Genomic DNA, 14,992 nt, shown 5'->3' on the forward strand with positions numbered 1-14,992 from the left:
GTCATATCATGAGTGATGTGGCAATTCCTTAACTGTCAGGAAGTGTGTGTTTTTTCTGCTTATTCAGAGTTCATTAGCCCTACTGAGAATATTTTTGAGTTTGGAAATATCATTTAGTCTAAGCGGTTTAATGTGCCAGCTGTATAGATGCAGCCTTTCATTTTGCCCTGATTGATGTGGCTAAAGACAGCTAAGCTAAGAGCCACAATAATGAATATTATATCATTATCATCTTGGAATAAATTCGAACAAAGCTACTGTTTAAAATAAAATAGAAAATAAGGAGGCCTGTTTATATTTGTTATGCATTTCCTTTACAATGCCACTGTCAAATTCTGTGAATATTTGGCACGTCTTTACTTCTAACCCACATGACAAGGTTTCCAGATATAGACTGTGGGTCATTGCTGTTTGACTGCACCTGTCTTGAGTCAGACCTACTGAAATATTGATAATATACAGCGGCAGGAATAGCAAATGTATGAGTAAATGCCAGGGCTAGAACCTTTTGTCAAACCGAGATTTAAACTGAAACTGTTTTTTTTTTTCTAAACAGATATCTAATCAAATTCTTAGCCAAACTCACAGAGTATCAAGATGCTAATAAAATGACACCAGGTAACATTGCAATAGTTCTTGGACCCAACCTTCTGTGGACACATTCAGAAGGGTGAGTGAGTGCATGTCCTATGTTTGGCTTTCTTCTCTCATTTATGTGGATAGCAGCAAATTCACAAAGCAATTCAGTGAAAAATTAATATTCTGTCATTGCTTACAGTGCATACATATGACTTTGTTACTTTTCTTATGTGGAGCACAGTGTTGTTAATGTTATAGGGGTCATCGGATGCAAAATTCACTTTTATATGGTGTTTGCATATAAGTGTCTTTGCAGTGTGTGGACACAACCACTATACAATGAAAAAATCCATTCACTCCTTTATTTTAATCCTCAAAAAGTCTAAACCCTCGCAATAATCAGGCTTTTCTGAGCACTATGATGTCATAATGCTCATGCTCCACCCACGACCACTGACGGACTGTCTCGTATTAGCATATTTCTGCCCTCAGCCTTTCGACACCCCCCATGGAAGGGGGGAGCAGTTGCTCATTATCATTTAAAGAGACATGCACCGAAACGGGTCGCTGTGAACATTGTTTTTGAGGAGGTAAAAGGGGTGTTGTTTTACACAACCATTGAGGAATTTTAACCAAAGTATATTAGAAACTTTACATGAACACCCTAAAGAATCATACCAACTTGTGGAAAATGGGCATCCGATGACCCCTTTAACTACAACTATTAAATATTTTCTTTAAAGTGCCCCTATTATGCCTTTTTTCAATATTATCTTACATGTAGTGTAATATAGCTGTTTGCAGACATCCAGCCCTGCAAAAACTAATTTCCGAGCGGTAGAGCACCCCTCTGCCCCCTTAAAAAGTCAAATATACATACTATACTACATTGTATTATATTAGATTCATTCGTGTATAAGCCGCTTAACACGGGTTCTTTCATTCAATACTATTTGTCCACTGAAAGTGAAAATGATGTAGGCTAGATGAAATAAGAGGGAAGTCTCGACGAACTTCAAACAGAAGAGGTCACAGGAGACGCACTTGAAACGTGTGTTAGTACCTGGTGTAAACGATAATGAAATGAAAACTAAAAATGTCAAATTAAAAGCTAGTTCAAAATATGAATAAATACTACAATAGTACATCAATTATTTTAAAATGACACGGCAGAACGAATGAGGAATCCATACAACGACCATTCATAGTGACTTCAAGCTTCAAGAACAACATCAATACACCCCATTAAAGTAGTTAATATGGCTTGTGCGCCATATCTGAAGTCATGTTCAAGTTTTCTGAGTAGAACAGAGTGACACGTTTTTTTTGGAGCTCTACAGATGTAGTCACCATGAACTGTTTTTTTATAGAGAAGAGCTGCAGGAAGATTGTTCAAAATGTAACCCTTTGTGTTCCACAAAAGAAAAAAAGTCATATAGGTTTGGATCGACATGAATGAATGACATTTTTGGGTAAACTATTTCTTTAATGGATTTAGTAGTTATGAAATGTGTAGATCAAATGGGTCATTGTTCTTCACAGAAACATGACGGAAATGATGACCACCGTGTCCCTGCAAATCGTTGGCATCATTGAGCCGATCATCCAGCACGCTGACTGGTTCTTCCCTGGAGGTTAGATAGAAAGAGTTGTGAAAGCATATTCGCACATACCCACGAGCGTGTTCTCCTGTGAGATTTGGACTAATTTGTCTTTGCTATTCTTAGATATTGAGTTCAACCTGACAGGCAGCTATGGCAGCCCGGTCCACACCAACCACAACTCCAACTACAGCTCCATGCCGTCGCCAGATATGGACCAATCAGATCGCAAGCAGCAGCACGAGCAGAGCCGACGCCCACTCAGTGTTGCTACTGACAACATGATGCTTGAATTCTACAAGAAGGATGGGTAGGTTGTTCTGCGCTCTTGTCTGCCCCCTCCATCTCTTCATTTTTCATTTCCCCTCCCACACGCTTCCATTACCTTCTCATACCAGCCCTACTTCTTAAAGGGACAGTTCACCCAAAAATGAAGATTCTGTCACCATTTACTCACCCTCATGTCATTGCAAATCTGTATGACTTTTTTTTTTCTTCCATGGAACATTTTTGAAGAATATCCTGGCTAGTAGGGCTGGACAATGATTCAAAATGAAACCGAAATCGGCAATATGGCTGATTTAATTAAATAAATGCACTGCGTGTTTCAGAGTGAAGCACGGCACTGTGTAAATGCTGCTCCACACAAACTTTGTAACTGTATAACAAAGTTATTTGGACCATTTAGGGTGTTTTTTAAAATAATTTTAGAGCTTGACCTCATCCAGATTCACCTTAATTATTTAGAGAAGAGTGGCCAGGATGTTCACCTTTAATGTTCCGTTAAAAAAAGAAAGTCACATGGGTTTGGATGAGAATGGATTTGGAGTGTAAACTATCCCTTTAAATGAAACACTGCCCTATTATCATTGCACTAACTCCCCATTACCGACAGGGTTAGATAGTGCCGCTTAAACCAATTAGAAGTGGCGGATGAGACAGCGGCAGATAGCTAATGTGTTCAGCGAGTAATTCACTTAGACTGGGACGTCAGTCATGTCGTTATCCAGTAACCTCTCTGTGTCGTTTGTTCTCAATTGGAGTTGAACTCCGGGAACATCTCAGCGACTCCTTCAACCTCCCTCGAATAGAGCTGGTCTCGGGCTGATGGGCTGCCACGGTCTCTATGGTTACGTGGATGGAGTGTTGAAGGAGGGCCGCAGCTCCCTTATCATTCACTGAGGGGGCTGGATTTCTGCCTCTATCGACAGACACGTGGCAGATGTGCCAGGCTCTGACTCATGCCACCTGCAATGCTCCAGCAGGTGGAAAAATACCGCATACGGAGGAGGAGATCCAGACCTCTGTTAGTCAGAGTCCTACTCCAGACCCCCTTACAAAAAATACTGGGTTCTGGCAAACATTTGGCCACATAATATTCACTGCAGAGATGTGTCGAAACAATATATATATATAAATATATTGTTTTACACTGCGCAATTTGACACCGTAGGTTAGTAAGTTGAATCTGACCTAAATTATTAGCACTTTTAAATACTCACAATCTGACAGAAGACTTCTCCGTGGTCTGTTCTGGCTCAAAGACACAAATCAATGCCCCAGGAGGCAGACTTTGTTATAAAAATAGAAGGCAATTTATGATTACAGTTTGTTTCTCTATCAGTATTAGTACTCCTACAAATACTCAATATAAACTAAAGTACAAATATCAAAACGTTTTTTAATCAAGGCAATATCAGCGATGGTTCTGGTGCCGGAGAAGCTTTTCGGGTGGTCACAAAGCAGAATCGTTTCCGTTTTTATGTGAAAATGTGAATAAAAGCCTAAATTTAATCTTTCATCTACTCAATTTGATTTTTTTTTTTTACCATGTTTTACGTACATTTTCGGTGGAATGGACGGAGCAACCGGTTTTATTAAAATGATCTTCATAGTGTTTTAAAGATGTACAACATGATGGTGAGTAACTGAATTCAATTTGTGTGTGAACTGTCCTTTTAATCCCGCCTGAAAGTGCTTATGTGTAACCCTGACTTTTAAGGTCAACGTTTCAGCAAATCAGTTAATGTAATTATTATTCACAATTCAAGCCACATAGATGGATGGAAACCTTATAAGTAATCAAGATGAAAACAGTGGGAGAGAGGAGAGATATACTATATATTTTACAAAACGATGTATAATTACATAACAATTAAGGATCGTGATCAAGCGTATTTTAGGACTGATTTGTTTTGTTAAAGCAAGAGGATATGTGTCTAATTGTTTATGTCCACAGCTCCCGGGGTAAAGGCAATTACAGTAAATGAGGCTTAATGGTGTCGCAGCAGGAAAAAATGCCAGCTGCTCATTTAGACTGACATGTTCTCACCTCTGGACCGCCCTGATCCACCAAACACTGTCTTACTACACATGTCCCCCACTGCACTCTACATGGCTCATCGTTCAGCTGTCATTACCCGTCTCCATGTCATTTCCTTGTTCTAGACATGTAAACACACTGCGTTTCCTCTAAAATCATTGTTTTATCTTCACTTAATGCAGCATTAGGAAAATTCAAAGGTATTGTCCACCACATTTTCTGTAATACTGTGAGCTTTCTTTGTTTTTGGTAACACCTTTGGTCCCAATTTATATTGTGTTTTAATACAACACTTGATGCAATGTACATATTGTGTGCGTACATGATTTTACATTGTACTTATATCTTAAAAATACCTGCATGTAATTACAGGTGTAGTTGATTTCTGTAATGACATCATTAATTACACTGTTGTCCCTTCCCTTAGGCCGTGTGTCCATCAAAGCGTTTTTTTCTTTCTTTCTTGAGGTTAGCGTATTGTTTTCAAAGGGAGCACTGCATATTTTAAAAAAGACAGCAGCGCGATGAGTTGTTCCAAACCCGTATGAATTTCTTTCTTCTGCTGAACACAAAGAAAAAAAAGAAAAAAACTCATACAGGTTTGGAACAACTTGAGGGTGAGTAAATGATGACAGAATTTTCATTTTTGGGTGAACTATCCCGATCCTTAACGATTAACGATCCTTACGTTATTATTGCAAATGTTTGGGGTCAGTAAATTTTGTTTAAAGAATGCATTAAATTGATCAAAAAAGTAAAGACATTATAATGTTACAATAGGTCATATTTCAACTTTCTATTCATCAAACAATCCTGAAAATTTGTATTACGGTTTCCAAAAAAATAAATAACTTAAGCAGCACAACTGTTTTCAACATTGATGATAATAATAATTGTTTCTTGAGCATCAAATCATCATATTAGAATGATTTCTAAAGGATCATTTGAAGACTAGTAATGATGCTGAAAATACAGCTTTGATATCACAGAATTAAATTACATTGAAATAGAAAATTATTGTAATAATATTTAACAATATTACTGTTTTTACTGCATTTTTTATTAAATAAATTGAGCCTTGGTGAACATAAGTCTTCTTTCAAAAACATTAAAAGAATCTTACCAACCCCAAACTTTTAAACAATGGTGAATACAGTATGAATCAAAACAAAAATATTTTACATTATATATTGTAATAATAACAATAATGAATGTTACCTAAATTACATAATTACATAAATTATTAAATGAGAAACAATGTTTCTTTTTATAAGAATATACATGATCGTAATTGAGGGTTGATCACATCCGGCATCTGCAATAAATGACAATATTTTTAATATATGTTCCAGAAATACTTTGTACTTCACTTCTGTTTTTGCTCTCAAAATAATGACCCATGCCGGGTTGTAGTAACAACGCACAAGTTGATGTAATGATTAAGAGGGTTACCGCTTCTGTGCAGTGCATCTAGATGTTGTGTTGTGTTTATGACTGACTCAGTTGTGGTCTTTCTGTGGGCAGTGTGGGTGTCAGAGTGATGGACACATCGTGGGTGAAGGGCAAAAGTACCTCAACGCTGTCCCGCAAATCCTCGTCCACGCCTCCCAGCGCACAACCGCCCGGCTCTCCTGCGGACACCCTGATCTCTGAACAGCCCGGTGAGCTGGCCACATCTCCAATCCCCACCCCCCCTCCTGGAGACAGGGGCAGGTAAAAAAAAACAACAACACGTGATCCTCTACCTGTTTTCCATTGACATTTCAATGTACTGTATATGCATTTCACAGTAGAATTAACATGTGACATCATTGTTTTCCATTCAGCGATTAACTCTCTTGCTTTCCCTGCATTTGTGTATTAATGACATTTCCTCTGCTTTTTCATGCTTTCCTCGTTCTACTTACCGTTTTATTTTTGCCTCACTGAGTCTATATAAATAGAAGTCATTTCTTTTTTCTTGCAGTCAGTATGGCCGTGTACACACAGCAGTTGAACACAGTTGCCAGTCCTCCATCCTTTTCTGTACACACAGAGTTCAGTTGTTTTTCAGAGTGATATCCGCGTTCTGCAACTGAATTAATCACATTTACATTAAATCTGCGCTGTGTGTACAGAACCAAACTCAACAACTAGTTCTTGTAATGTACAGTAATTAAGGCAAGACACTACAGGCAAAAAAAATGTGTTTGTTTTTTTGTTTGTTTGTTTAATGCACTGCCTAAAAACTTGGTGAAAGTGTATTTTTTTTCCTGCCTGTTGACAGCATTTTCTAATTTATGGAGAATTGGTGTGGACACACAAAACATAATTTTGTGGACATATTGGAGATTCAGATTTCGGCTCTGAAATATTTTTCAAATTTCATATTTAACAAGATAATGCTTTTTTTTGTATATTTAAGCATAACATTTAAGCAAAAAAACGTGTGTAATACAGAACAATTGTCTGATATCGCTTGCACTTTATTTTACAGTACGTGTACTAACAGTGTACTTACCTAAGAAAATATTGGGTAATATAAGGTGTTACTACATTTGTAAAAGGTTAGATTTAGGAGTTGGTTCAGGGTTAGTACGTAGTTATTACCTAGTTATTGCAATTACTATAAGAAGTACATATGCTATGTTGGGTAACAGGACTGTAAAATAAAGTGCTACCGTGATATCTATTAGTTAAAATTTTACCCTATTCACCTGTAGTGTCTTGCCTTAAAAGCCCATGCAAAATGCGAGTCTCTCTTCACCTGGTGCGGGGCAAGAAATGTATTTTGTTCACACCCAAAACGATAATTTAGAGGATTCTCTTCTGGATTTGAACGCGGTTGTCACTTTTGCAGTGTGTACAGGCCTATATGCTGTATATATCATTTAGTGAGGTTAAAATGTCACAGTTCGGATCAATTTATCTCATGAATGTAAGACATTCTTGCTGTGGCTTCCCATTCATTTAATTTCACTAAAACTCAACCCATAAGCCCATATGTAAATCATACATTAATGAAGTGAAGGTCACGCCATGGTTCAGTCATTGCATTTAGGGTTTGCGATGGCTGATGATTTGACTGGCTTACCTCCCCTCCTCTGACACTCTTTCAGGCAATGAAAGGGTTTTTGTGTCTGTGTTTAACTGCTCTGGGTTTTCATCGCATTTGGAGACCTTGGTTTAAGCGCCAGCTCTAGATAGATTATTGCATATTCGCCAAACTCTCTCTGATGTTTGGTTGTTTTAACACAGATTATTTTCTTCCCTTGGTGCAGTGCGCAGACACAAGGTCATTTTCAGTTTTTCCATTTTAATGCATTGCTGTGCTTTTCCTCCCAACGGAGATGGAAGCGTTTCCTTGCGCCTGTTTTTCGTTGCTACGCTTGCTGTTTGCTAAACCTGTTGCTCATTGCCGTGCGCTAAACTGGCTAAATGCTCATACCAGCTTGAGACAAACATGCGGACCAAAGGATCCTGAGAATGTGATCAGTATTGTATAACGCCAGCGAGCCACAGCTGGAGCTCAACATCCATCCGTGTGCAGTTGACCAGAGCTCTCTCTCCTGTGTTTGCTCTTTATTGTTTCCAATATCTGCAGCTCAGACGACGTGTCGCCCAATCGGCCGGATTCCTCACATGTCTATGCGTCCCACGTGGAGGAGCGGCCACCCCCTCCTTACCCTTCCTCGTCCTCCCACCACTTCTACCCCAAACCCCCTCCCTGCGCTCGGCCCGTGGCCCCCGGCCCCGAGTCGCAGCCTCCCAGCTCCCCGCCTCCACCCCTGCGCTGGGCCGGCTTCGGCCCACCCTTGCCCCTGCCCCTGCCCCTGCCCCAGCCACCCCCTTCCTCCTCTTCCTCCTCCTCCTCCTCCTCACTCGATATCAACTCCAACCCCAAGCCTAGCTGCCTGCACTTTCCCAAACACGGCCCAGTGTGTGACGCCCCGCATGCCGCTCCGCCTGACGCCAATGCCTCGCCCCTCTACATTAAAAACCCTCTCGTGCTGACCCGCCATGACGTGTCCCTCGGAAACCCCCCTAGCCTCCCCTCCTCCGCCCCCCCGCCGTGGGCCGCCTGTCCATGTGCCCGCGACAGAGGACCCCCCAGGCTGACTAGGTAAATACCACCTGCCTGCGGCCACCCTGCCTTCGCAACACACTGTGACGTCCACCAGGGCTCCCCACAATGTCTGAGCGCTCACCTCAGATCACTCCATACTGGCTCCCTCTTTCCATCCCGTTTTTTTTTTTTTTTTTTTTTTTTGACTTTCTTTGTGATGTTATTGCTTTTTCAGCCTCATCACACAGATTCCGTAACATTGTCATTGTCCAGGGAGGTTGCCTAGCAACCGATGATGTCACTGGCCTTTAGCGAAAGTGTATCCTTCAAATAGAAATCAGTGTTATTGTAGTATCACTGAAATACCATTATGGTTTTTATTAATGTTTTGAATCAGTTTTTATATTTTGCATTCTCATTTTAACTTTGGTTGTGGTTAACTAATGGTTTTAGTAATTTTGTTGTCATTTTTTTTTGTAGTTTTTCTTCTAATATGTCTATATATTTTATATCAATATTTTGAATCAGTTTTTATTTTTTGTTTTTTCCATTTTCATTTTAGTTAGATTTCAGTCATTTTGTTGTTTGTCATTTTTAGTAGTTTTTAATCGGTTTTGATTTTTGTATTTTCTGTTGTCGTTTTAAAAGTTTTGTTAATTTTGATGTTTTTTTCATCTTTAGTAGTTTGTTTTTTAAATATATATCTATAAAGTTTTTATTGATTTTAAATTCAGTTTTAGTTATTATTAGTGCTGAATCGCATCTAAATAAAATCAAAGTTTGTATATGTGTGTGTATGTATGCATATGTGTGTGTGTATATATATATACTGGTATACATTTACACACACATGCACATATTATATATTTAATGTGATTAATCGCGATTAATTGATTTGACCACTAATAATAACTAAATAACTGAAAAATATAATAACTTATAATGTTCGTTTTCTTTTTCTTTTACTTCAACTTAACCCTTTTAAATTAAAATGAGAAATGTTTAAGCTTTTTTATTTTATTTCAGTTGGTTGGTTTTAGTTTTAGTGTCAGTTTTATTGAACTATAATTACCCTGCTAGAAATAAGTACATGGATGGAGCTGCACATGGTGAAATGGATGCTAATGAATGTATTGATTGAGTCATGAGGTCTGTTTGCTCATTGGGATAGTCATACTAGATGTGCAAGTACATAAACACCAGCATCTCTGTTCCAAACCCTAATGAGCTGCCCACCTAAGCTCTTTTAGTCATCATAGGCGCTCTCGCAACACAAAGACTCTTACAAACAGTGGGAAACTGATTTATTCTGCCTTATAAGATAGCGTTGGAAAATAGAAATGCAATCAATTGCAATATGCACTCAATATTTATGTGGCATTTGAGTTTTTAGCTTATAATTATGGTAATATCTGAAGCTATAGAGCTCTGCAGTGATTGGTTAACTTTAGGCCAACCTGAAAGTTAGCATCACCCTGGTTCCCTAGACAAAAAGACAGGATTTCGTTGCAGAAAATAAGTTCTGTGACCAACAAAAGTTTATAATTCTTACACATTTTGTTCACACTGTAAAAAACATTATATGATCAATAAGTTTTGACAACATGTGTTTTTACATTGCGATAACTCACTAGATTTTTTGGAACAAAGCAATAGGCGCTTAGAAATGGCCACTTAAATTTTAATCATTTGAGCAAGATTTCAGTCTGAGTAGCCATGTGAATTTGACAACTGCACTGGAAAATGAAACAACGCTTACCAAATCAAATTAGAATTCAAACGTTTCACAGCAATGTAGGCCACAAATTTAATTGAGGTGGGAATTGTGTATATGAATGCTCTTTTTTGAACCATCAGTGTCCCGAGTTGTTTGAAGGGTTGCAGGAATGTCGATGGAAAAACAAGAATTCCCGTTGCTTTCTGCACATACAGACTCCATCAATGCAATAAAGATCAATCTAAGATCTTTATTAGGAGTGCTTAGCATCAAAATGGACAGTATTAGCCATTGAACTAATGATTTTGACTGTGTATTGCAATGGTACAAGTCCACCCCATATACCCTCGTGAGCCTTCATTCAAAAGTCGCAGGGAAAGGGAACTGCAGAGATTGAGTCATAGATGTGACGGATTCATTTCAAACATAGTCACATAGAGGTGTTCTCTGCATGTCTTCACGGATATATGTGGACGACTTGTGTCCATGTGTGCATATAGATTAATCTTCCCCAGGGTTTAGCAGAGAGGCGCCTGAATAGAGCTGTCAGAGTGAAAAACAAGCTCCACATGCTCAGTCATATTAAAGATACATGCTGTGTGTGTGTGTGTGTGTGTGTGTGTGTGTGTGTGTGTGTGTGTGTGTGTGTGTGTGTGTGTGTGTGTGTGTGTGTGTGTGTGTGTGTGTGTGTGTGTGTGTGTGTGTGTGTGTGCTGGGCAAGGACACTCAATCCCCCTCCTGTTGACGTGGATGAGAAACCAGGTGTAAATCCACCTTCACATGTCTTTGAAAAAAAACAAAAAAAAAACATCACACTCACATTAAAAGCAGATTTTAGTTGTGGATGTTTTAAAATATCCTTCATGTTATCTGAGAATTTACAGTAGCAACAAATATATATATATATATACACTACCGTTAAAAAGTTTGGGGTCGGTACGATTTTAAATACTTTTAAAAGAATTCTCTTCTGCTAACCATGGCTGCGCTTATTTGATTAAAAATACAACAAAAATCAGTTATAGTATTAAATATTATTCCAGTGTAAATCAGCTGTTTTCTGTGTGAATATATAGTAAAGTGTAATTTATTCCTGTGATCAAAGCTGAATTTTCAGCATCACCAGTGTCAGTGTCTTCAGTGTCAAATGATCCTTCACAAATCAGTATAATATGAGGATTTGATGCTCAAGAAACATTTATTATTATTATCAATGTTGAAACAGTTGTTGGTCTGTCAGTTGTACAGTTTTTTTTTTTTTTAAGATTCTTTGATGAATAGGAAGTTCAAAAGAACAGCATTTGTTTGAAATAGAATCTTTTGTAACATTATAAATGTCTTTACTGTCCTTGATAAATAAAAGTATTGATTTCTTTCCTCCAAAAAATATAAATAAAATTCTCACTGACCCCAAACTTTTGAACGGTAGTGTATTTTATTTCTTTTTTGCAATGGAAGCTTGTTTCTTCCACAGAAAAAAAAAAAAAAAGATAATTGTGACTTTTTATCTCAAAGCTCTGACTTCTCACAATTGCAAGTTTATATATATATAAAAAAAGTCTGAATTCGCTAGTTATAAACTTGCAATTGCGAGAAATAAAGTCAGAATTGTGGCAGTTTTTAAAAAAAATTATTCTGTGGCAGAAACAAGTTTCCATATTTAGCTCATCTGGTGCCAGAAACATGGGTTCGATTCCCAGATCAATTATGCCAATGCTTTGTCAAGGTCTTTTCAGACACAATCAAAACCGGCAGCATGTTGTTTAGCACTTTCAGTTTTGATGATTGGGGACATGAGGGGTCCTTGTCATTAATGATATGGTGTGTGCAGACTGATGGCAGGCAGTCATGTTTGTCTCTCTCTCCAGCACTCTGAAGAGCAAGGAGCTCTCTCCTGTGATTGGCCACAAGGCTTTGCAGGCGGCAGGAGCTACAGTGCCCCCTGTCAGCGGTCAGCAGAGCAACAGCCAGTCTCCCCACTCGGCCGAGCACAGTCCTCACACCTTACGCAATGGTTCGTCCCAGTGGGGTTCCTCTTTAATGGTTTTTATAAAATTTCATGTAGAGATAAAATCCTCTTTAAAATTGGTATAACAGCTGACTTGGGTGATCAGACAGATCAGTGTATACACGTCTTCATTGATTTAGTCACATTTGTCCTTTTAATGACAAGTTAAGGTTAATTCACTGCAAATTAATTAACAAATTTGTTTCCCAGTACTAATATCAAAAAAATTCCTTAATCAAGATTAATTTACTTGAGAACGAAAATTACTTTAGATATTAAGTTAACAACAAAAAAATCTTATTTTAAGCATAAACACTTAATTTAAATTTTTTTTTTTTTTTTTTTTGAAAACAAGACTTAAATGAGCAAGAAAAAATAATGAGCAAAAAAAATGTTTTGTCATGTGTTGCAAGTCTTGATGATATTTATTTATTATTTTTAAAATACTTCTAATTATAAAGTATTGATCAAATATAATTTTTTTATTATTAAATTAATGATTAAGATGTGTACACACCTGCATTAAAGGTGAAAGGAAAATGCTATTCATTTTATTTGATAATTACATCATGACATTTTTTAATTTAATTCAATTCAATTCACATTTATTTGTATAGCGCTTTTCACAATACACATCGTTTCAAAGCAGCTTTACAGAAAATTACACATTACAATTTAGAGTGATCTGTTATCAGACATAACTGTCTAAGTTATGTATTTCAGAAATAGCTACAAATGTATTAATTTAAATAGTAATAATTTAAGGCAGAAACGATGAGCTCATTGAAGTAATGAATTCTTGTTAGATTCATTCAATTTAAACAAATTCCCAAGACGCATTGCACATAATTCATGCTTCACCCAGAACAGATGTTAATACCAGGTTTAAACAGGGTCGTGGTGTAAAAGCTACTTGCATGCATATTTGATTTTGTCTTCTATCTCTCCCTACAGCGTCTAAGAAACTGGCCCCTGTGCCACCCAAGATTCCCTACTGCCAGTCGGGGGGGATGTCAGACCAATCCACAGGTCAGCCGTCTCCGGTTAGCCTGTCCCCCACTCCCCCAAGTACCCCCTCCCCGTACGGTTTGGGCTGTCCCACTGGACACGCGCCCACCTCTTCCCCTGGCCAGACCCCATTAGGGGGACCCCACACGTTGTCCTCCCCGCCCTCTCTGACTGGTACGCTCACAAAGTCCCGGCCCACCCCAAAGCCCAGGCAGAGACCCAGCCTACCCCCTCCCCAGCCACCCACCGTCCCTCCTACGGTCCCCCAGCCCCTGGAGCAGGGTCTACTTGACGGATTGTCCCCTGGAGAGAGCATGTCCACAGGTAAACATGCCTCAGTGGCAACATCACGAGAGGGAGTCCAGCGTCCCTCTCTCAAACTGTCTGTCTCTCCGTCCTACGCAGGCGATGGACTTTAAAGAGCCAGATCCCCTATGAAATGTGAAGAGATTTGTTTGTCTTAAATATGGGGAACCCATAGATTCAGTTGTCTTTGAGATGTAGACTATGATAACTATTTTTTTAATTCCTATGATTATATTTTAGCTCTATAACTTGTGAAAAAGTGGAAACAAAGGGAATTCACTCAAAACCCAGGGATGTAGCATATATATTTGACTAGAAAGTGAAGTGTGTAATTTTTGCACAACCAGCGGCAATGTAAAAATAATGAATGTTTCCATTCAGGTTTTATACCGACCCTTCCGTCCCACCACAAACTAAACACCAAACTCAAACTCAACACCAAACTCAAACTCATGCTATTACTTGAGCAAGAAGCTGATGGACATGTCAGGCTCCACTTAGTTTACACTCTTTAAAGTAGTCCCCACAGTACAAACAAATTAGCAAGCGCTTGCTGAAAATCATCCACTCCAATTTAATTGGCTAGCTTTACTTTCAAAGTCACTACTTTCACTGAAAGTGCAGTCACATTTAGAGTTGTTCAGTGAATTTCCGCGGGCGAAATCCAGTCACTTCAATAGGAATCCACGTAAAACGAGAATTACATGTGAGGGTGAAAGATTTCCCCATGCAGATTTTGCAAGCGTTTTCTGGAAATCGTCAACTGTTTGGTGAATTTCCGTGAGCTAAATCCAATCATTTCAGTAGGAATCCTCGTCTTTATGGCGGAAGTCTGAGAAAACCTAAGAAGAAGAAATTACACACTTCACCTTCAGTACGAGCCCTACTTGTTTTCTCAGCTTCAGTGTGCGACTGTTTCCCTAAAATAAGGTTCTGCGGTCTTTGTATCGTTCTAGTGGCCCGCTGTATGGCACTGATTGTATGTTCTATCATGTGAGGCGTGTCTGTCAGTCATTCTCCTGAGCACTGATTGATGTATGACTCTTTTATCCCCTGTCATCGTTGTGCACCTTGCAGCTGTGTGAGGCCAGGGACTGAGTGTGGGCTGAGTGTGAGGGGGACATTTAGGGTAAGCCAGAACCTGCTGTGCCCGTGCCATAGCCTCATCTCACACCATCTGGCCTGGTGCTGTGGCTGAATCTGGGGCCTACCGCAGCCTTGCTCTCTGTCTCATACCGTAACACTTCCTTCTCCAGCTCTGTCATTCTCTCCAAGTCGTGGGACTGCTTCTGGCTTCTTCATTCTGTCAGTGTAGTCTGTGCATGGTGTGAGACTGGTCTGTGCATGGCTTATGGCCTTACTTTCCTGAGCAACACCACATATTTGCCAACGTCGCTTATGAAGT

At 39.0% G+C, this 14,992-nt stretch overlaps 1 protein-coding gene across 8 annotated transcripts in view; it reads left to right on the forward strand.

The window, feature by feature from the left end:
- The window catches only part of arhgap44a (Rho GTPase activating protein 44a), a 62,004-nt gene that overhangs the window by 44,479 nt on the left and 2,533 nt on the right, over positions 1–14,992 (forward strand). For 2 of the 8 annotated variants that reach the window (XM_056272548.1, XM_056272541.1), the window contains exons 14-22: positions 557–670; positions 2,122–2,213; positions 2,307–2,490; positions 4,686–4,703; positions 6,028–6,216; positions 8,087–8,605; positions 12,134–12,279; positions 13,228–13,605; positions 14,665–14,716. In XM_056272548.1, coding sequence (XP_056128523.1) covers positions 557–670; positions 2,122–2,213; positions 2,307–2,490; positions 4,686–4,703; positions 6,028–6,216; positions 8,087–8,605; positions 12,134–12,279; positions 13,228–13,605; positions 14,665–14,672 — 1,648 coding nt within the window. In that variant the 3' untranslated portion in view covers positions 14,673–14,716. The remainder of the gene's footprint in view (positions 1–556; positions 671–2,121; positions 2,214–2,306; positions 2,491–4,685; positions 4,704–6,027; positions 6,217–8,086; positions 8,606–12,133; positions 12,280–13,227; positions 13,606–14,664; positions 14,717–14,992) is intronic. The other 6 variants (XM_056272516.1, XM_056272523.1, XM_056272557.1 and 3 more) reach the window with 4 other exon arrangements.

The sequence above is a fragment of the Rhinichthys klamathensis genome, unplaced genomic scaffold (assembly GCF_029890125.1).
Source record: "Rhinichthys klamathensis goyatoka isolate OS25496 unplaced genomic scaffold, OSU_Roscu_1.1 h1tg000015l_1, whole genome shotgun sequence".
Classification (NCBI taxonomy): Eukaryota; Metazoa; Chordata; class Actinopteri; order Cypriniformes; family Leuciscidae; genus Rhinichthys; species Rhinichthys klamathensis.